Source organism: Dryobates pubescens, chromosome 17, assembly GCF_014839835.1.
Source record: "Dryobates pubescens isolate bDryPub1 chromosome 17, bDryPub1.pri, whole genome shotgun sequence".
Lineage (NCBI taxonomy): Eukaryota > Metazoa > Chordata > Aves > Piciformes > Picidae > Dryobates > Dryobates pubescens.
Genome location: NC_071628.1, coordinates 12,679,446 through 12,702,931, shown reverse-complemented (window position 1 = coordinate 12,702,931; position 23,486 = coordinate 12,679,446). Strand labels below are relative to the sequence as shown.

Sequence of the window (23,486 nt, the reverse complement as noted above, 5' to 3'; positions counted from 1 at the left end):
GAATGCAGCATACCCACAGCCTCACTCTATCTGCAAGGGTGCTGATGAATACCACCTGCAAACTCCTCCTAGGATTCTCCCTAGGCAGTGAAGGCAGGGGGGTTCTACTTTGCCAGAGACTGTGCGGGAGGTGGAGGACAGGCTGTACCACTGTATTTAATGTGAGAGCTGATAGACACAAAGCTCATCAGGTATGCATTTTATTAAGAACTCAGGAAACCCAACACAGTGGAAAAAAGTCAGCATCCTTGGAGACACCAGGCAGCAAGTCATCCAATCTTCAACATATGCACTTGTGCCAGCACATTCTATTTCACTACTTGCTATTTTCACCTTATTTTCATTCTTGAGCATTTTCTGGCAATGTCAAAATGTAGACCAAAAGAAACAAACTGAACTCCATTCTTCCTTGTCACAAAACAATATTAATGCCCCAAGTAAGTACTTGAAGAATGTATAAACTCAAAGGCAAAGTTTCCAGAAATTACTGCTGGTAACTAAAACTGAACTGGTAGGAATTTTCTTACACATCTGAGGTATGGATTTCAGTGTTTTCTGTAACCAAGCTCTCTCTAACCATGCTTTACTTCCATGCAGGATGTAAATGATCTACAATTCACATGAAATCACTTAATATTTACATCAAATTTTTCAGTCCTCCCAGGTGCCTTTGCTGTTGCAGTAAGCCAAATAATCTCATTCTTTACAAGAGCTGATGGAAAGGGAAAACAAGCATGATTCCACACACAAAACCCCAGGTCAGACCCCTCTCCATAATGTGCTTGAGAAAAGGCATCAGCCATTAACTATGTAACAACCTTTGGGGTTCTCAACCCCTAAACCCATAGACTTCAGTTTCCCTACCATTCTACCTTAAAAAAAAAAGCTCTTTGAAGAGAGTGAACCCATTATGGAAAGCTTCCAGGTGCCATCTTAACCACTTTATAACCCTTTTCTAGGATTTTCTGCCTGCTCCTATTTAGACAACAGGGTGAGTCTTTTCTTTACACCCTATACATGTGTTTTTTCTTTTCACAAAGGCTAAGTGTGACTCTGAGAAGCAGACCACATATATCTGTCAATCTACAATTGAATATTCAAATCCAGAAATTACTCAAGCCCACTGCTGGTCTGGGGAAGGGTTGTTTGGTCAGCTTTGTGTTTGGTTTTTGTTTGTTTTTTAAAGTCTGTAGAGTGCAACTGTAACCATTTTTTTCCCCCTAAATGAGGTATTGCTCTGAACCAAAACCCCAGACATGAGTACTCCCATAATCTGAATGCTGGTGTCCAGATGTAGATCTGAATCTCGAAGTTGGAATCTACTATTAATGAATGTTGACTGCACCAACATGAATGAAAACAAGCAAACTGGCACTTTCTTTTTAACACTTAAAAGAAGGGTTGGAGCATAGGTGCCTTTAGCACATGCAGAAACTCCAATGAAGATAACATTACCCTAAACAGCAAAGTTTAACTGCCTGTTAAAAATCTTATGGGTGGTCAGAAAAAACCACCACCACTCAATTTGGCTTGGCCTGAAGGGAAAGACTAGGAGGAATATTGAGAGGTTGACTACAGTACACTGTGACAAAAAAGCTGAGACAAACATTCTATATTTTAACCTTTAGATGAGTTAAAAATCTAAACTGTTAGAGCACTGCTAATATAAAGATTACCCTGTATTGGATTATTTGATAGTTTTGAGACATACAGCCATCACGTGCTTCCTTATACCATGCAGAGTACAACAAAACACCACAAAACTTCAACAGTGGAGAATTTTATGGCAAGAACTTTTTTAAACCACCAGCAAACACAAACAGAAACTTGCATGCAGTAGCTACACCTCAATGAAGTCATACTCAGGCTCCAATTTAAGGCAGTTTAAAATTTTCAGCTCTACCTATATTGACAGTGGACTCCACTCCAGCCCACCTTGCACTGACCCACTATCACTTTGCACCTCAGAACCATCATAAACATCTCTCAGCAGAACTGTGACACTGGTGCCCTTGCACTGGACTCTTGTTCCCTCGTCAGATGCTTGAGACACACTGAAAAGCTTGGAATCTCCTGCAGGATCAAAGCTGCAAGCAGAAATCTGTATCCAAACATAGATATTTGTAATGGTATCAACTTTTCAGACCTCATTCACTGAAATGCCATTTAAATTGCTTTGAACAAAATCCTGAAATCCCTTCCAGCTTTTCTCCAGGATAAAAAATGATAGATTGTGATGTTTTTTTCCTGGGTAAAGATCAAATAGAGAATGCAAAATGTATTTTGTAACACTGTTAACCTTTACAGGGACACTACAGGGCTTATTTATTGACACATGGAAAGGTTTTCAGATACAAGAAGCTGATTGAGGCATATTAAATGCCATCACTGGCTTCATTCCAGATTTTACTTATTTTCAAAGATATCTGCATTTAACTCAGATGTTGTTTTGCTGTAATCCCTATTCTCTCCTTTCATTGCACAGCTGAGTTGTAAGCCTAAATTTATTGCACTGCAATTATTTCCAAGGCAAAAGAGATCTCAGACCAAACATGGTCCTGTGTAAATGGGGCAGTGAAATCAATGGAATTTATGCCTGCTTATGCTGGAGCTTAATATGGATTTATGCTGCCATAAGTATTGAATTATGGCTTCACAGAATGAAACAAAAAGGAGAAGTTGAACTCTGTAGGGGAAAAATTAACTCAACATAAATATCTTTAATAAGAACAAGAGTCCAGATTGTGCTGTCTTCATGGCAGTACAGGCAGTACTAACCTCTTCAAATACTCTTTTTATGTACTTGTTTGAAGAAAAAGACATGAATTGGTCTGAGTAAAGGTATCGTGACCCAAAGAGCACACAGGAGGACACTGCTCAAGACAGGGTTTCACACAGTGGTGGCCTACTCCTGTTGACTTTGGGGAGAATTTTCACTAAAGGAGTGAGTCACTGATTTATATCAACCGTCTCCTTCTGCCTCCAGTACGAGGCCATGACAAGCCAAGGAAAATAAAGACATTCCAATCCAAGACTGACACTGCATCCTCAGCCAGTCCCATTGTGTCCCAGTCCTGCTACACAAACGTTCTCAGCTTTGTAATTGCACAACTTCCATTAACACTAAGGGAGTTGTCTGCCTGCAACAGATGAGAATACGTATGACAAATAGTATGTGGATCTGACATCATAACAATCCCAAGGACTCTGGGGAAAAAGCCTGTCAATCACCCTGTGGTGTTGGCTCCTTCAGTTCTCTTCTCTGGACAAAGACTTTTTCTCTCAAGTCTTTGGTAATTAATAAAGAGTCTCTCCCATTAATAAGAGAAGTACAGATTTTTAGGGCTGTAGATGTCCAGCAAAAATAGACATCATATGTACCTGTCATGGTGGCACTATGCTTGCAAATGTAACAAGCAAAAGAAAGAGGAGGGGGTAAGTCAATGTATTCTCACTGATACTCTGGAAACAACTGAGTCATTCCTCTTGTGTTTGAATAGAGGGAGAGTGAACATTAAACCATGAAAACTCACATGTTCATCACAGGGCATGAAATCCTCAGGGCACTCCACGCACCATTTACGTTTTCTGTTTGGTATCATCAGGGTTTCAACAGACTATAAGGACTCCTAGAAAAGTGTGACTGAATTCAGACTGCCTATACATCAGCACTGTTTGTCAGGAATTATGCAAATCCTTTAAGCATTTTCTGACTTTTTAATCTTTTTTGGCACACCCTGCACATCTGTGCATTTTCTCATGCTGATGTCTCACTGGTGTTTTAAGCCTGAGCCTGATTCCCACAGAGCCAGCTGTCTGGTGGAAGTCACAAGGCATTTGCTCCTCTTGGGTTGCTGCCCGTGTCATCAGGTAGATAAAAGGGAAGGCTTTTCAGAGAAGACTGTGAACTTCAACTTGGTGCTCACATAAATATAAAGATATACAGGAAAATTCCCCTATTCTGATCTCACCTGCAAAAATTTTTTTCTCTTTTGGAATTTATTCAGCATGCTGCACCATAAGCACCTCTTGGACTTTCAAGTCAGGTAGTGCAGTTCTTGCCTGCTGTCCACCCTTACATCATCAGCCTGGGGTGTAGCATGTTATTGCTGGACAGATGCCTACTCACAATATGCTCCTTCCATAATGCCCCCATGGGCAGCATCTTAACATTATTATCCTTTGGTATTTTGTCTGGCACAGCCAGCTCTCAGATTCATAAGGGGAAATGTATTTGTTTCACTGATACCAGAACTCTCTTGTGCCATCATGACTGAAACACAATGTACTATTAATGGCTAGAAGCCAAGGCAGGGAAGGGAGATAAGCACATGATACAAGCCACAAAATGTTATAGTCTATTTTTGAGGGCATGACAGGGCTCATCTTTCCCTTTCACTGTATTAGGCATCCTTCTCCTGCCATAAGAGCAGGCAGTGAGTATCCACTCCTCTGTTACCCAATATCATCATCACTACTGGCTGGCAGCAAGTAATGTTCAAGATCAAACCCTCTAACCTAAAGTGAACTGCTCTAAGTCAGTTTTGCCACAGCATGCCTCATGAATGGAGAGTAGACCATTAATAGCACTTTGTCTAGGAAATCTGCATCTACAATGTATATTTTTACATAATGTTAAAAAATTATACTTTTGTTACTGAACTGTACACATTATTACCAAGAATCAGGGAGAGGGGAAACTAACATCTGTGTGGGATGGGAATGTAAGTCAGTGGGTGGATTCTGAATACTGTTACTGATTGAGGGAAAAAAACCCCATGTTTATTTGTTAAAATGGAAACAATCAGTAATGACAAGGGAGCTGAAATATTTAGACAAAACTGTAATGGAACCCAAAGGACATTATTTCGTTTTCTCATGAAACAGAGAACCTCCCATCCAAGGCATTGTACACATTTTTGGAGTATTTTTTTCCACAGGAGTTCCTAAAAGCTGTGGAGACGTATCTGTCTGTAAGTCAAGAATTGAAACCGTAGGTCAAGGTGCTGCTGGTAAGGTCCTGCCAGAAAAAGTTATGAAGGATGCCCTCGTGTTCTGCATTACCTGAGCGTGGGAACTTCAGCTCTGTCCTAACACTGTGCAAACAGGAGGTGAGGAATTCAAAGATTTCCAGCAGTAAATCAGACATTTTAAAAACAAAAATGTGAGAATCTGCATACTGTAGTTGCAGTGGGACCTGTATACACACAGTTTCATCAGCATGAAACCAGTCTATAAAGTCCCTGCCCTGCTTCCTCCTTTTTCTGATTTAAATCCACAAGATTCTGGTGATTTGACTATGGTCCCACCTCAGCTGAATCAGCATAACTGATACTTCACCTTTTTGCTGGCCTCTTTCAAATATCTGAGCCCCTCTACAGCACCTGCTGTAATTAAAGTGTCCTGATAGTTTTCTGGGTGAATGACATCCTCCCTGGGACATCAGCATATAGCCAAAAGCAGCAGAGAATGGACTGAGGGAAAGATAAAGATGTGTGAGGTGATGGGAAGAGCCCACATTGGCAGAGAGCGTACATCCAGAGGGCTGGGTTTGGCTGGGACCAAGAAGGAGGGATTTCCCTGCCTCTGTGTTAAAAAAATACTGCTTGGGACACTAGCCACTACCTTGCATTACATGATGCCAAAATGGTGGATGTTTCCAGGAACTTCCCCAGAACCCATACCTCAGATTCCTCTCCTGCCTCCATGACCTTTCTCTGCCTTTTGCCTTCTACTACCAGTTGCTTAATCTTCCCTGACTGCTCCTTATGCTGGGAGTGATAGCTGCATCACATGTAATGGATCGTGTCAAGGGTTTTCAGGTCTAGAGGACCAAAGATCTTCATACAGTTTAGCACAGTAACAAAGAACACTGAAGTGCTGGCCTTCAGGGCACAGTCACGGATTTCTTGGATTTAGATCAGTTCCTACATAAGTCAAAGGCAGCTATTACTAATGCACAACTATTCATCTGCAGTCCAATATGCAAAGTACAACTCCAGCTCTCAGACTGTTCTACAAGAGTTGTAAAAAAACTAAGCTTCATATATTTGGGGCACTTCCATTAGTATATTATTAACCACACAATAACGGCAGCCTAAGAATAAAAGTATGTCTCACAGAAATTGCCAGAAATGTGTTTACCCTAAGTCTACACTAAAATTATATCAAACATATGTTGGCATTCATACTTGGGCAAAGTCTAAGTCTCTCAACACCTTGGCTCGAGACCCCAGCACGACGATTATTAATATCATGCCCTTGGAGCCTGTATATTTCAATCTCTCCTGTTTGCTGGCAATACATGAAATAATGCAAATTCTGATTTTGCTGGTATGAGGTAGTTGAGCAGCTGCATTGGTGCCACTTTGCAAAAACTGAAACTGTATTTTAGCACATATTTCAAGCTGTCTGTTTGCCAAAATAATGCTCAGAATAGATACCTTTAATTTGCAGGCGCAATATACAATTAACTCATCCAAATGTACTGAGGTCCTCAGGAGTCTGTCCCGTTACCCGCACTGGCATTTGCTGTTCTCTTAGACCAACAACAATGCAGTCATAAGCCAAATGACGCTCCCAGTGGACATCTCATCACTCATGTCACAAGCAGCAGTATTCTCATGCTATGCCACTGAAGTTCAGCAGAACACAAGCTCAGCCAACTTGGCTAAGAGATATGACATTTAGTATAAAGGAGTGAAAAGAAGCAGAGTGAGATGAGGTTTGAACACTAGAAAAAAGGGCATGCAGATTAATGAGTTTATCTAGAAGTTAGCAATTATCAAAACATACCTGTGCAACCAGTTGTGCCTTTCTTGCCTGAATATCCCATATCACAATGACAGATAAATGAGCCTTTCGTATTCTCACAGGTTCCACTCAGACAGATGTTTGGATGCAGATCACATTCATTAACATCTACACACAAAAAAAGATTTATTAAATAAAAAAAAATAATTAAGTAAAATTCTTAAGACAACACAAACCCAGGTCTTTGTATGCAAAGAGAAAACTGTTTAGGTTATTTATTCCTCACCTATGATCTGAGATCTGGTTTAACGCTACTCTATAACCACATCTGTATGAACATACCTTTAACTCCAACTTGCCTTAAAAAGAGAGACCAAAATTCAGCACAATAGCCACAGAATGATTATGATTATTTAGTGATCCTTTCTATGTATATATTCTCTTTGTGTGCATATACACTTACATATGCATGCATACACTATCTACAAACATTTCTCCTCAAATGAACTCCACATTTTTAATTTCCATGTGAAAATTCAGTTTTGGAGAGACATTGTTTCATGATTTTGCTCTACCAAGATACAGCACATGCATATTTAATTTGTCTTAAGACAATGAGTTTAAATCATCACTGGTTATTTATCTTCCTCAAATTTTTCACAGCATCATCCACCAGCAATTACCCACCATCTTGCATGTGTTCTTTCATCTGAGATGCATAAAAACCTCCCTGGAAGAGGACGCCAAGATACAATGGCCTAGATCATCACATTTGCATCCAGCACTGCAGGGATATGCACAGACTACATCCACATTTGAGAAAAACTGCTTGTGCAGTGAGGCTGGCCCTATGGCCAGGTGGCCAAAATTCAAGCAACCCCACTTTGAATATAAATCCAACTTGAAAATAGTGTCTATAATATTTTTTCCCTTAGTTTATGCAGAGAGGAATATATGTGCTTCCACCTACCTATGCAAGTCTTCATGTCTTCAGATGCCATGAATCCATCATAGCAGAGACACCTGTATTCTCCTGGGATGTTTGTACACTGTCCTCCATCACAGATATTAGGATTGTCTTCACACTCATCAATATCTACGGGGGAAAAAAATCAGATTAAAATATGCTACCTTTATGGAATGCAACTAACCAAAATCATGGCAAGCAAACACTTTAATGCACATGATGAAGGTTGAATCCTTGCAAATAATTAAACAGCATATTTCAAAATTGTCCTTATGAGCTTAAGTCACTGGTAAGCACTCCCCTCTGAGTCTAATGGCAACAATAACCAACTTTGGAAGAAAAAAGTCATCAACAGAAAAAAAACCACTCTAAGAGCACCTGTCACACCAAGCAGTCACATACAGCTGGAGAACCTTGGATACAATTCATCATTGTTGAAGTCAAAGGAAGATCTAAAGTGAAATTCAGTGACAAAAAATATTGAACTTTACAGCAGTTTTAAAAAACCATTGTACGTGCAGAGTATCTCTACAGCTCTCAAGGGTGTTACAAACTGAAATCACAGCTGAAATACTGATGGGAATAATTACAGCACATACATTTATTTCACTAAGAGATTTGATGTTTTTTTTTACCATTTCAGCTGACTGGCCAGGACAACCATACAGTTACATCCTCTAGCATTTAAGTTGTTTTCTCAATTCATGCAATTGACCAATACTGATTGAAGGCAAGCTGCAGAAGCAGACACTTTATTATAGGAATGCTGCCGTGCTAAGGTCTGGAATGTTTCAGAGTCCCTAGGGTTATATTAGTGGTCCTTGTAAAAATCCCCAGAATCTTCTTGTGTCAGCACCAGCATAGGCTGGCCAGAGCAAAAATCAGAAACTCTGCCTAGTGATACCATGGGAAAAAAATCAGCACAAAAAGTACAAGATTCAGGAACCTCCCTCCAAGAGAAAGGGTGTAACTCATTATCAGACCAGTCTATTGTGGATTGCAGTAATTACACTGCTACAGAAAATGAACTTGCTTTAACTTAAAATACCATGTTCATTATTCTTCTGTATTTCTAGCATTTAGTGCTTGTATGGATACACAACTTCTGCAAGGAAGTCCCTGTTCATCTTAATAAGCAAATAATGTTGGCATGGACATTAGCCTGAAAATGTTAATTTGGAATGGAATTTGAATTAACATGCAAAATTAAGCTCTAGAAATGGGCAAAATAATGACAGAAATAAAGAACTTTATTTACTAACCTGTCACTGTACTGATTTCACAGTTGGGGGAAAATCAGCTGACAAAGAACCTGTTGTTTCTCCTAATTGAACTGATTATTTATGGATAACCTCACCAATTCAAACCTGACCTACTACTGAACTGAAAGGCATTCTTACCAGGTCAATTATCAAGAAATAGATTCCATAATGGCTTCCAGCTTTGTGTGATGTTAAAGACAAAAGACATGTTCACACAGAGAACAAACTGAAAATGTAAATAGGTGTTTCACATCCACAGGTCACACTGCTACTACTTCTTGCACAAAACACAAACATCTAATAGTAAAACCACACACTCAGTACAATGAGTAGAAAATACCATCAAATACATTTTTTCTTATTTTTCACTCTGTTTGGGCAGAGGTAAAAATATCAGCATGCAGATTGTGGGTTTCACCAGATGTTTACATATGTAATTCACATCTTTTCAAAAGAAGGCACCAGCTCTATAAGTGTGGTGAAGGTAATCCCTCACTTTTCTGGGTATTTTCTTAGGTAGTTTGATTTGACATGCAAAGGTCTGGTGTTTCTGCTATTTAAACTTCTTTGTGTGTTGCCTATTGCAATTCAAGTCATTCTTAGAGGAGAGTATGAAAATGAATAGCTAATAGCTATTATTGGCAGGCCTATGAATGAAATTCTTTTTTTTCAGGGTCACAACTGGATAGAAATACACATAAAATCATCATCAGATGCTTTTCTATTCCTCACCCAGGTAAGATCTGACTACAAACTTCTATGGACATATTTATGGTCACATTTATTTGTGGGCAAACTCACTGCAAATCCAACCCCTCCACATAGCAAAGGTAATTACTCCCTCCCCTTTTATTTTTGAGAAGGGAAAGATAATAGTCTTCTACTCCACATACAGGAAGGTGCTCTAAATGATACACTCTGGTTTTGGGTTCATGAAGTTTTTGGGTGACTAAGGGGAAGACAGATTAAAACGCAGAACTACTTCTAGGCAGTAGACTTTAGATGTCTAAGGCTGTCCAAGTACACATTTGGTCCCCAGTAAAGCCAAGCAGATGAAAACAGAAAAGGGGCTCAGAGACACGTGCATCCGCACTTCTCCCTTCCCTCTCAGGTCCTGTCACTTGGGTTTAAGTTTTGGCTGAGGTACAATTTTGATCAACTGGTTTAATTTTTGCATTGAAAATCTGCTCCAAAAACCAGTGTTTTGAGAAGTTTTTGTAGAAAGTTGCCTTTTCTAGAAACTTGACCTAAAGCAAAGTATTTCTAATCTAAATATTTTAGGTTTGTAAATACTTCCTTTCAGGGTCAGCCAAATTTGTACTGTTCTAGTTGATTTCTTCCTTTGAACAAAGGTCCAGTGCTTGCTGAACGCTGGCAACTTTGCATCTTTCTGACAGTGTAAGCTACAAAGGGGAGACAAACTACATTTAACTAGGATTTAAGGCTCTTTTACCATTCGGAATGGTAACGAGTGGCCTCAGGGGAACCAAGATCCTGGTCAGAGGTCTATAAATATTTACAAATTCTAAACCTGAGCTCTCTCTATCAATGCACTATAGAAAACTCTCCATTTGTTCTACCATAAAGGCAATTCTATTCCAAGGGATTAACCCTGTTATATTTCTCATGCTCTTCAAGGAGCTCTTGAGTGGAATTGGCAAACAGCTGACAAATATTCACACGCCTCAGTAGGCCAGTGGTTGTGCAGTGCAAAGTGAGAGATGAGGAGGGTAGAATTATCTTTCCAGTAACCTATGTGGAAATCACCAAAGTATAATTCACTCACTGGGATTATGATTCCCAGACTCCCAAAGGAGAACACACAACCATTACAGAGCTCTGCAAATTTTCTCACAAACCCTGCAGAGTGCAAGCGAGCTGTTTCCTAAGAAGGATTCATACAATTCAGATTTCAGTTTGTCTGAAAGTCATTCAGCTTTGAAGCAATGCAGCATATTTGCATTTGACTAAACAAAGAATTAAAAATAAGAATTTGCTTTCTTGCTTCAGAGCAGATACACACAACCACAGAGCAGGGCAATCAGCTCATTTTCCATCATTTCTGTCTATTTTCTCTACAATATAAACATACATTAGTTATTTGCATTGACTTCAATGCGGTTTGGATTTGGATCTAACATAACACCTTAAGGGAGAAAATTTTTCTCTTACTGAAAAAATTACCTTTTTTTTTTTTTTTAATAAAACTCAACATCAACTTGTAAACCTTCTGAGATAATAAAGAATCAATTCAGTCTGTGGTTGCCCAATTCTGGTACTTGGGAGATGTTCATTTTGAAAACAGTACTTTTAAACAAAGAATGTCCATTTATAAGCTACTGAAATAAACCCTTCCAGCAGAAAAGGTCCCAAAATCTGCCTTACCAGTGCATGTCCTGTGGTCTGGCATGAGTGCAAAACCTTGTTTACAGCTACACTCATAGCTGCCCTCTGAGTTCGTACAGAAGTTCTCACAGCCACCATTCATTATACTGCACTCATCAATATCTAGAAACAAGAAAATTATAGTTAAAACTCACAATACTTTTTACTTTAAGGCACATTTCAAGTACACATTTGGAGACAGCTTTTCAGAATAGCATCAGTCCTGAATCTACACTTGGTATTTGCACACTCCTTGAACATTAAAGTGTTTGCAAATACAGCCACTGGGATGGATGTCAGCCAAACCCAGGAGTTATAGAGATTATATTATCTCACTGTTTATACAAAAATCTCTGCAGTTCTCTTTCTACTTATAGAAATACAACTGTTGGTTTACCACAGTATCACAAAGGCAACAAACTTTTTTTTAGTATCAAGGAAAAAATATCTCCTAGGCAGCATTAAAGCCAGTGGATTTTTCACGTATTTCCATGGCACAATAAAGTATATGCATAGAAAAGAGTGTACAGTGCATGATTTAAGCTAAATGGCATTTACAAAGCAGTACAGGAAAACCCCTCTATCTGAGGCAAATTAGGAAAAATTCAATTGAACTGTAAGATTCTACTCCATGGTCTGTCAGGAATTATGATTTTCAACAAACTGCAGAACCAAGGATTCAACAAATTATTCCCTCTTAATGGTCAAAGTCTGAAGCCTTAGGCCATTTAAAATAGCATGCTCTTCTATTTATCAAGATTGATTTACTAGAGCAAATCAGCCATTGCCATTACACAGCTAACTGTAGCCCTGCCATAATTTCATTACCTCCTCACAATAATGGATGTGCACATATTAGGGTTTTTGCATACTCTTGTGACAGACTACACTAAATTTTGGAATCACAGTTAAAAATGTCTTTATACAACCACTAAACAATAAAGCAATTATTTGTGTTTTACCAACCCTATTTGCTAGATACCCCATGTAGATTTTGTCCTTACCCACGCAGTACAACTTGTCAGGGGTGGACTGATACCCAGGGTTGCAAGCACACTGATACTTTCCAATCAGGTTGACACAACGTCCATTTCGGCACAGGTTGGTGCTCAGCTCACATTCATTAATGTCTGTCGCAAAAGACAAAGAGGAACGCGGTTTAGGTCTGAGTGAAGATGAAACTAAAGCAAACACTGTAAATGCAAACGCTGCGCACAATATGGGTTTTGCCTGCGTGTCTCACCTATACACGCAGAGATATTTGGTGATATCTGATGGCCTGGAGGACAATCACACCGAAAGCTCCCCTCTGTGTTGATGCAGGTGCCGCCTCGGCAGAGAAGGGGATTGCGCTGGCACTCGTCGATGTCTGCGGGGAGAAGGGAAGACACGTCACTGCAGGGGCCAGCGCTGCCGCAGCGGCAGCCCATAGTTTGCCACCCATCTCGCCACCACCTGCCTACATTGTGTATGGAGGCTTTCCTACAGCTAGTCATCCCTTACATTAGAGTGCAGTTTAAAAAATAAATTTAATTACTCTACTCTAACTTCAAAGATCAGGATGGTTTCCCACTTTGTAGAACAGGGACTGTGGGGGTAAATTTAACATCTTGTAATTCTGACCTATGTTCATGTATGCTTGGGCACACTGTAGAATCAGCGAGCTCACATTTAGGGTAGAAAACAAGTTAAAGTGAGCTTTAATAAGACTCACAAAATTAGAAGAACCCTACACCCAGGTAAAACAAATCTTTGAAATATATAAAATAAACAAAACATCAACAATGCACAAGCATACAAGCATGTAGCATACTTGTGCACATCTATGATCAATAAAAAACATACCCATGCAGTTCTTCATCATCATAAACCCACTTTCATAGCCTTCAAAACATTCACATTTGAAGTCTCCAGGAGTATTAACACAGATGCCTTGGCCACAAAGGTCAGGAGAGATGCGGCATTCATCAATATCTGCAACACAAAACACATCCACAGTATTTCCAAATGAGTTCAGTTTTTCCCTTTCAAATCTGTTTCAAGAGGTACATTCAGGCAGTTTACCTGTGCAATTTCTCTCTTCAGAATCAAGAGCAAATCCACTGTCACATCTACACTTAAAGCTGCCAATGGTATTTCTGCATTTTCCGTGGGTACAAAGACTGGGGAACATTTTACATTCATTGATATCTGAAAATGAAACAGTAAGGACATATGATGTTACCACTTCATACAAAAACACTGCACAAAAGAACAACACTGACTTCAGAGCTCATCCTTTCTCATGGTAATGACCCTTGCTTTGGGGAAAATTGTAGACCATACTCTTAAACTACTGACTTCCACCTAACCAACAACGTAGGCACATTCCATTAGAACTGCCAAGACCCCTTTCTCACATAAACCAGTATCAGTCTCCCCTTTGTCCTGAAGGATCTGATCTGCAGCTCAATGAAGTCAAACTTACAAGGGCAAAGGGAACTTCCAAAAGAACCACTCTGGGCTTTTTGAGATGAAAATGAGACTTTCATGAGTCACAGAAAACATAACAAGCATAAATAAAAACACATGCCACTTTTCTGAATAGATAGTTAATGGCTTAGTTACTGTTTATAAAACTAAAGCTGAAACTAACAACACTAATTGTCATTCATATGTGTTTGTCTCATTTCAGACTTTGTAATTGGATTTTGGGTAACTGGCTTTCCTCATCAACCCATTGTCATCCATTTGTGTCTCTGTCCACCTTAACTCCATTGATAACCCTGGGAAGACAGCTTTCAAAATGTGATGTTAGGGTGTTATTGTGTGAATCCCATTTAATGCTGGAAGCTTACCAACCACAGCCATAACAAGACTTGGTTTACATTAAACTAAATTCTGTTGATTGAAGTTATCATCCTGAAAACACTTTTTTCTTTTCCTCTAAAGTAGCTCCAAAAGAAATTTCCAAAAATTTTCACCCTTCCTTGCTTACTCCACAGTGGAATTGAGGCTATTGTACCCCGAACAGCTAAGAAAGATTGCTCTTTCAATATATCCAAGGTTGGCTACTCAGTTTGTTCCAGTTTTTATACTGTAAGGTGCCAGGTTTTCAAAGATATTCCAATCAGCCAGAGGCATCACAAGATGCAACACAAGAGGCCAGTTCAGGCACCATTTAACCTCTCCAGCAGAGACACAAACTTAGTGTTTGGAGGCTGCAGTACTATGTGGTGTTTAACAGTCTGTGACACAGACTAGATTATCTTGTGGTTTGTTCTGGCCTTAGTTTCCACTAACTCAATTTTTAAATGTGCCTTAATGTGAGTGAAGTGCCTTAAAATCTTCAAACTCAGAGGAATTGTCCAAGGGAAAAATAAAAGGAAGAGCCAGCAGCCATTTGCTGGCAATGCACCACAAACAGATTACAAACCTTTAGAGAAAGGTTTCCCAGTTATCTCTATTTTTGTAGAGAACCCAGGTCCTCTTGGACAAAGAGCTTCAAATTCAGGCGATCCCTTCAGAGGACACTCTTCACACTCAAAGCCCCATGCAGCCCCCACTGAGCAGCAGCAAGCATCCATTCGATGTCGGCCAGGAATCTGTGAGGTGCATTGCTCATCTTCATGCTGCAGGTAGCAACTCTCCAAGCGAATGTCTGTTGGGCAATTGAACAATATGTTGAGAGAGAAAGAGAAAATTTAGTTCACCGCAGAGCAATCCTTTTCCAGAGGACAGTTTGCTCCATCTCTTTGTGGACTCAGAGGAGCATAGCAAGCACACAATATCTAACAGCCAAATACTAATGCTAAACTCAGAAATTAAAAGTTGAAGTAAGTTTAAAGCACCATTCTGAAAAATGGATGGTGCTAATCACTAAGTAATTTTTAGATCAGGAGAGAAATTTAAGCATTCCAGCTTATTATACCTATCAAAAGCCTTTTAATTACTATGAGCTATGCCTTGTTCTGAGACAAAGGCATATCTTAGGCCCTTACTGTCATAAAGAGACAAAGACACTTTGGATAGACAGGATACAAAACCTTGATAACCTCCATTAAAGTGTGGCTAGGAACACCACATCCCTCCTCAGGTGCCTGAGTCCCAGCTCACAATGGTCCCTCCACCACACACCTGGTAATTCCCCCTCTGCTCTGGTGAGGCCACACCTGGAGTACTGCATCCAGTTCTGGAGCCCTTATTACAGGAAGGATCTGGAAGTGCTGGAATGTGTCCAGAGAAGGGCCACGAGAATGATCAGAGGGCTGGAGCACCTCTCCTATGAGGACAGACTGAGGGAGTTGGGGCTATTCAGTCTGGAGAAAAGGGCTCCAAGGAGACTTAATTGTGGCCTTCCAGTAACTTAAGGGGGCCTACAAGAAAGCTGGGGAGCGACTTCTTAGGGTGTCAGATGATGATAGGACTAGGGGGAATGGAAAAAAAATAGAAATTAGTAGATTCAGATTGGATGTTAGGAAGAAATTCTTCACCATGAGAGTGGTGAGACACTAGAACAGGTTGCCCAGGGAGCTGGTGGAAGCCTCATCCCTGGAGGTCTTTAAGGCCAGGCTGAATGTGGCTCTGAGCAACCTGATCTAGTGTGAGGTGTCCCTGCCCATGGCAGGGTGGTTGGGTGCTGGGCTTTAGCTACTACCACTAGAGTCTGTTCATACTCCAGCTGGACTAAGTTCATGTCTGTGATTGATTCCATTTGAAAGTTACTTGTGCAGACAAAAATAATGCTCCTTACCCCTGAGAAAACATGCAGCACAAGCATTGCTCACCACACAGATTTGCTCTCCCCTAGTAGACCTGTAAGTAGAATTAATACCTACCAAGACATGTCCGTCCAGAGGCATCTAAAGTCATTCCATTGGGGCACTGACAAACAAACGATCCCAAGGTATTGACACACTGTCCATTTGTACAGACTCCAGGAAAGACCTCACATTCATTTACATCTATTTCCAAACAAAATACGAATAAAAGCAATCACCAGCATGCTAAACACAAACGAATCAGAAAAAGAATTAACACTCTAATGTGGTGGGGTTTTTTTTAGAATAAAATACAAAATCACAGCAGTTTACACAAAATTTCCAAATATTTAAGATCTCCTACGCAAGCCAGCCACAACCAACTAATTATAGAAAACCACTGATAATGAGAAATAATATGTTTGCTATCTACCATTCCTATGTATACTGAAATCAAACTCAAAATTAACAAAAAAAGAGAGGGGCGTTTAAAAATCAGATCAATTTTCATACTCACTGTGGGCCAGACTTTGAAAGCAAATGGGCAAAGAAAGACAAAGGTAAGTGCACAATGAGATTATGTATTATTTCCATGAAATTAAATTATGCTGCCTCTTTTTTAAACTTTTTTTTTTTGTTTTAAATCATGTGTTTTTCATGTCTGTATCTTATTAGGCACTCCTCTGCATGTCTGGGAAACTACACCATTTGAAATCCAGCCCTATGACCTTGTCAGCAATTAATAACTTTATATAGATTAAAATAAACTTCTTCTGACTGCATGTAGAGTTTAATTTCATTAAGTAAAGATTACATTTCTAAGTGGAAAATTTAGCACTTTTGTGCAATGATAATTTGATTAACTGTGTTTGCTTGGCCTGAGCATAAATAAATGTTCAGTAATCTTAAAAGTGGGGTCCTCCCACCAGTGTTCTTTGTGAAGAGCATATGCTTCAAAACTGCCTTCACAAATTAAGCCTCCAGCACTAATCGTGGCCCAAGATGAAGCATGACAATTTATAAGACAGCAGAGGACTAAAAAAAAGAAGACTGATAATCTATAGCTGAATACTCCTGTGTAGAGCAATGAAGACGTGGGTTGGTTGGACAAAGTAGGTCTCCAAATCAAACTCCTGTTTGGAACAGGCTCTGCAGCTATCAAACTGCACAGAGCAGTGCAGAGGATGAATGTGGGGTGAACATCAGTGGCCTCTGCCCTTGAGCAGATTTATAAATAAAAGGCTCATACTGACTGGAAGGCAAGAAGCAAAGCCAGTAGACTATTAGAAACCACTGAAAACCAGCTCACAGCCTGTGAGCAATATTCTAGCTGACAGCCCCAGGGCTCACTCATAAACTAGAGGAACACTGCCAACTGAGTTTGCTTATTTCCTTGCACAAGGTCCATTACTCATTTCTCATAGACTGTGTATGGGAGAACTGAGCATCACCTTTTGGGAACTAAACTTACTCCCTTGTCCTGCCTCTTACTTGCCAGTAAATTTCCTAGAGATCTTCTCCTGTCTTGAAAAATGCTTACATTGGTAGAAACCCAAATACGGCTCCAGTACACTAAAAGCAGGGGAAACTACTCTGAAAAATCTGGGGCTATCCAGGTCCCATTGTAATGAAAAAATTAAAGTATGTAATAGATGTAATTCGAAGTCCTGGTAAAGGAAATGCTAAAACCAGTTATGTCTACGTTTTGGAAGCATAAAGTTTCCATCCCAGCAGTGTTGAAAATGTTCTAAGACTTTCCTTGTGAAGAAAGATAGGTGGGGCTGCTTCCCCCTCCCTGCCCCCCCCTCTTTTCCTTCACTCACACACTCCAGAAAGTGTTGCTGAGGTCAGATAAGTTATGTACAGTGGGTCTGCAGCACAGACATGCCAAGGTATTCAGTCATCATTTGGAAAGCAGAGACTATGTGTGAGGGTGTTCCTCTTGTGTTTGTGGGTTTGTGTTTTTTTGTTTTTGTTTTGGGTTTGTGTTTGGTTTTTTTCATTTTTTTGGTTAGGGGAAAAAACAATGTTTCTTTAGAGAAGCTACATATGGGAGTAATTAAAAAAATATTTTAACTGCAGTGTCATGTCAGATGTTGTCAGTCAGGATGACCCACAGCAGTTTGAGACTCTCTGAGCTCCTGCATATTACGGAAATATGCAGTACTTTCCCAGGGGTTCAGATCAATTCAGATGAAGATGAAATAGGGTGGGACCTTCAATTCTCACAGAGTAGTATAGAGTCATCTCATACCAAGCAGAAAGCTACACAGTAAAAAAAATGTAAAAAAATCTTTAACCTTTCCTTAACCAAAGTTTAATTGTGTACTGATGCCTTTTTTTTTTTCTTTTCTTTTTTTCTTTTTTTTTTTTTTAAGTAAGGCAACAAAACTATGCTTTGGAATGTGTCTGGTATCATATAATGTTGGATAGAAGAAAGCCAAAGTTGAGGAAAAAAAAAAATACCCCCAAAGAACCTTTCATGTGAAATATATTCTTTAAACATTCTTTTTCTAAAGCATAGTAATGGTTTGTCATGCCACTGTAGCACTAATGTTATGTCTTATAAATAAGATGCATACACTGCCCAAACAGGTAATGCAGTTAACAGTATTTGAAGAGAGAGAACCCTCTCCATATACTGCTAGACACTGTATTTGCAAATGTGTACTTTGAGATAAACTCTGTGTGTGTAGGAATGTTAAACAAACTAAAACCAAATTCATCCCTGACATAACTCTAATCAAGTCAATGGAACTACAGGAGGTAAGAATTTGGCATGGTGTTCCTCTATGCTAAATTAACCACTTAAATCAAAACACTGGCATTTTTGTCATTCAAGCTCTGATTTATGGAAAGGCAACAATAAATACCTTCACACAATGTTCCTCTTATTCTTGAATATCCCTTTTGACATATTGGGTCTGTAAAACAAACAGAAGCAAACTTTTAAAACGCCACGGTCCAAAAATTCACCATTAACTTATTGTGCAAAACTGATCATGTGAAATATGATCTAGAGTTTATTGCTATGAGAAGTCTGAGTGCTTATACAGTACTTTCTGAAATAATAAAGAGATAAGATGGAACAACTACACAAGCTACATAAAGTGCCAGCCATTATCTTTTTTTTTTTGCTTCCCATGTTCTTTAGATAGCTAACCTAGAAGTGGTTCTATGATTCTAGCTTCATTCAAATCAATTAATTCATTTAACTTGATCAGAGCACATTACAGCCCTACTTATCATGGATGGGTGAGGATGAATTCTGCTAAAATAAACAGGATGATTTTAACTAAAGATTTAAACAAAGTAGCTTTCAGTATATAGAAATAACAACACACACACATTTCTGCATTCATCAGCTTATCTCTGTGTTTCCAGTTTATCCCACAGCTCGGTCTAATTACCAAGTGAATATGCAGAGACCTCAACCCATTTCTTGACCAACTGTATGATTCTCTAGGTCATCAGCTAATCTACAGAGTATAATAATGAGGGCCACTCCCTCTCCTCCCTCCATTACCGCACCATTTGTTGCAAACATTTTCTTGGGAGCTCTGGGGAGCCTGCCTCTATTGCTCCATCATTAAGAACTCTGGATCACTAATTATGGCAAACTATGCTAAAGCAACCCTGCAAGTTACAGACTCAAGGTGTGGTCCCTTCTCTTCACAATTGAAACTTGTAAATTGTTTACTAGAAAATGCATAGTCAAAACTTTCTATAGCTACATGCTACCTCACAAATACTAAAACTTCTCATTTTCAGACCGAATAAGGAGTAAGTGCTAGATAATAAAACAAGTAGTTATTTGTCTAGCCTGTCTGTGCCCAACCTTCTATGACAATAATCTGGATCAAACTCCGAAGAGGCAAAATTCTAAGTTCCTGAGGAAAATGAACAGTGTTACCTCGTTCACACGGTGTACACGGGCTTCCCCAAGCAGCACCTAGTGAAGAACAGCACTGGGACTTCAGAGTTGCTCCATTGATATTTATTTCACATCTTCCATCCACTATGTTCTGCCAACAGGTACCCTTAACTGTTTCTGTTTGGAAAAAACCCAGTGTACAGTCATGAAGATTGTTCAGCATGATATATTAATATATTAACAAACACACTTGTATTTAACCATAAAAAGAATCACCTTTTCATTATAATTTACCACAACAGACCTGAACTTACTTTAAAAGCTCTAAATTTATCTTTCTCTGTGCTGGAATATACTCTGAAATCATCCCAGGAAGGAGCCCTTGCAAATCCCAGTTTATTGATCTTAACAAGGAATATCTCAACACCATTCCAGAGTCATTGTATTTACTATTACTCAGATTAGCAGCACAAGCAGAAGAAGAAAGTAGGTATGAACCCTTTCTAGATCTTCCATTAATCAGATTCCCCAGTCTGGATACTGGATTTTCCCATATAGGGAGTGACAGGAGATAGCCAAGGTCAAAGTTCCACACTTTTCCTCACTGACTAGGCAACAGCTATAAACTACTGTCTCTCCAAATTAAGTAAGGGAAGAAACTACGAGTCTGCAGAGTAACCAAGACACATCACTGTCCATGGCTGCTCTCGAGCTGATCTAGACTGCATGTAACTTACTCAAGTTCTGTCTCAAACGGAAAACTGACATTTCTTAATGATCTAACAGATCTTAATGAGAATACAGCCAGTCCTCTTGCAGAAGGAGTTAAGTGTGTGAGCACAGTCTTAAAGAAGCAGTGTTAGCGTTTCTGTAGTTGTTACAAAAAGAAGTCATCTCTTGTTCAGGTTTGACACGGAAGCACACCATGCTCCCAAAGGCTACTCACACTTTATGTACCCACAATTATGGTGAAAACAAACACTATCTTGACATTTCTTTTGTAAAGTTTTACACTAAATTTACCTACACAAGTTATTTTAAAATATTTTCTAAAATTGATGCTCAGTGTTTCTATGTCCCTGGGCACTTCCAACCAGCAAACACAAAATCTTCAGAAGAATAAATACCTATGCAGATGGTTCTGGTTGGATCCAAAGTACTTTCAGGAGAACATTCACAAGCAAAAGAGCCTGGTGTGTTTTTGCACACTCCATTAACACAGGGGTTAGATTCACACTCATCAATATCTAAAAGAGAAACACACTTCCATTAGTGTCAGGAATAATACATACAGCCTTTTTCAGCTTAGGGAAAAGTGGAAGCAGCTTTCCTCATGACCAATTTTCCTGATACTCTCTTCTTTTACGAAACTCATCACGACAGATGCGTGTCTCCTAAAGACACACTAACATGTTCCAGCATTAAAACACTGAACTTGGAAGCACCATGTAATTTTTCAGTGATACCCAGGTATTGCCTTGCTTTGTGGTGATGGACCACATTGTTTAAATGATCTGATGCACATCCTGTCTGGGGCTCAAAAAGGGTTCAAACTAGGAGGTGTCTAACTCTGTTCTCAACACAAGGCAAGAGATTTGTAAAATGTGGTTCTTATCAAGTTTTACTCACCCTTGGCACAGTGTGGTCCCACTGGTAGTGGTTTGAGAAGAAGTGCAAGTACAGACCTAATACAAGCTATTCCACGAAGTTATCTAATGCTTCCCTATATATGTTTTTTTAGTACTACACATTTTATCCTCATCAAGATTCCAAGTATTTCTGGCACAATCTGAGAACAATCCAAACAGACAAAATAGATGAAATGTTACCAATTACCTTCACATGTCTTTAAGTCAGGAGTATATACAAATCCTTTTGGACAGGTGCAGGTGAAACTTCCAGGGGTATTTCTGCATTGCCCATTGTCACAAAGCAGCATGTTCAGTGCACATTCATCAATGTCTATAAAGGAAATAAAGAGCTTTTTAAGAAAGAAAACATTTCTGGAATAGAAGCCAGGACAGAATTTCACTCCCAACATCAACATTTCATTGTATTTGGAGTATTTAGAGAGAACAAAGACACAAAACAGTGAGCGGGGGTTGGGGGGGAGAGAGAAAGAGAGAGAAACTCACCTACAAAACTTGCAGTTTTTCAAAGACACCAAAAAGATTTATAGATTCTTTTAGTAGACAAGAAGCTTGGAATTATTTCAAATGGAAATTACCATTCCAAATAAACTAACACTAAAGATCCTACTTACTGCACTTTCCTTTTTCATGAAAATTATCATTAAAATAATGCAAACAATAATAGTTACATGAATTCAAGCCACAAAGATGTCACCAAGAGAAATAGGGAGGGGGAGGAAAGGGCTTTCTCTGTATATTTGTGCTGATTTTTTCCTCAGCTTTGCTCCTCAGAAGGCTGCTTTGCTTTTACAAGCATTTGTGTTTTCTTTCTACACATATTCATAATATGTTACAGCCACACCATGACTGAAAATAAAGCTTAAAATCACACTTTCATCTTGCCTATATTGTGGAATAGGTCTATGCAGTCTCTGACTTCCTGCACAGCAGCCTCCACAGTCATGAAAGAAATTAGATGATTGGTTTGGAAGGGTTTGCTAGTAATCCTGGTCTTTTAACTACCACCTCTTCCAAGCCGGTTCCGAATTGTCTTAGATGTTATGGTTAACAAAGTTGATGCAAGTCTACTCTTGCTTCAGGGGTGAAAATTTAAATAGAAATGCTAATGATAAATTTCAAGGAAATTTATTTCTTAGGAAATCTTTGGAAGATCTGTGGTCATTAGAGAGAAGTTGCAAGATGGCCATGGGCTACGAATGGCAGGTGAAGACCAGGGAGAGACACCAAGAGCAGACAGACACCTGGCTAAGTCAGAGAGGACTCAGAAAGTGTTGAGAGAATTCAAGGAAGCTGGGAAGACTCAGACAGTCAGTGCAGCAGCTGGGAACAGCACAAGTGCAACTAAAAGCATGGAGATCTGCAGAATAAAGCAGACCATGTGGGAAGCTTCACAGAAGTTCAGAGAAGTTGAGAGAGGGCCAGGTGGAACATTATGGAAGAATGGGAAACAGCTGTGATGGTGCATGAATGTGGGTTGCAACAGGGTGGGCTGGGGAGCAGCTAGAAAACTCACAGATGGATGGGGTGCAAAGAAGGTATGCCATAAGCTATGGGCAGACATTGAAATGGGACATGGATAATTAAAGCCAAAGAAGCAAATGGGAAAATGGGATAATTACAGCATGACTTTTATCAAAGACAGATCAACTCTTGTGTGGTTTTTTTAAATGAGATAGTGGATAGTTTAGACTGAAATAACACAGATGACTTAAGCTGTTTAGGTTTAAGTAGAGAATACAGAACCCAAATAAAATTATTATGTAAGATGGAGATAACAGGAAGGAATTTAAGAACTTTAAGATGGTTCCAGAGCTGGCTGAAGGAGAGATTACAGTAGGGCATACTAAATCATGA

General features: G+C 39.4%; 1 protein-coding gene across 2 annotated transcripts in view; it reads right to left on the bottom strand.

Moving 5' to 3' along the window:
- Positions 1 to 23,486, bottom strand: part of FBN1 (fibrillin 1) — a 153,437-nt gene that overhangs the window by 42,263 nt on the left and 87,688 nt on the right. For both annotated transcript variants that reach the window (XM_054168756.1, XM_054168757.1), the window contains 13 exons: positions 21,817 to 21,942; positions 21,108 to 21,227; positions 20,020 to 20,157; positions 18,980 to 19,030; positions 16,185 to 16,310; positions 14,783 to 15,007; positions 13,432 to 13,557; positions 13,213 to 13,341; positions 12,611 to 12,736; positions 12,372 to 12,497; positions 11,368 to 11,490; positions 7,724 to 7,849; positions 6,796 to 6,921 (listed from right to left, as the gene is read on the bottom strand). In XM_054168756.1, the coding sequence (XP_054024731.1) occupies positions 6,796 to 6,921; positions 7,724 to 7,849; positions 11,368 to 11,490; positions 12,372 to 12,497; positions 12,611 to 12,736; positions 13,213 to 13,341; positions 13,432 to 13,557; positions 14,783 to 15,007; positions 16,185 to 16,310; positions 18,980 to 19,030; positions 20,020 to 20,157; positions 21,108 to 21,227; positions 21,817 to 21,942 (1,668 nt within the window). The remainder of the gene's footprint in view (positions 1 to 6,795; positions 6,922 to 7,723; positions 7,850 to 11,367; positions 11,491 to 12,371; positions 12,498 to 12,610; positions 12,737 to 13,212; positions 13,342 to 13,431; positions 13,558 to 14,782; positions 15,008 to 16,184; positions 16,311 to 18,979; positions 19,031 to 20,019; positions 20,158 to 21,107; positions 21,228 to 21,816; positions 21,943 to 23,486) is intronic.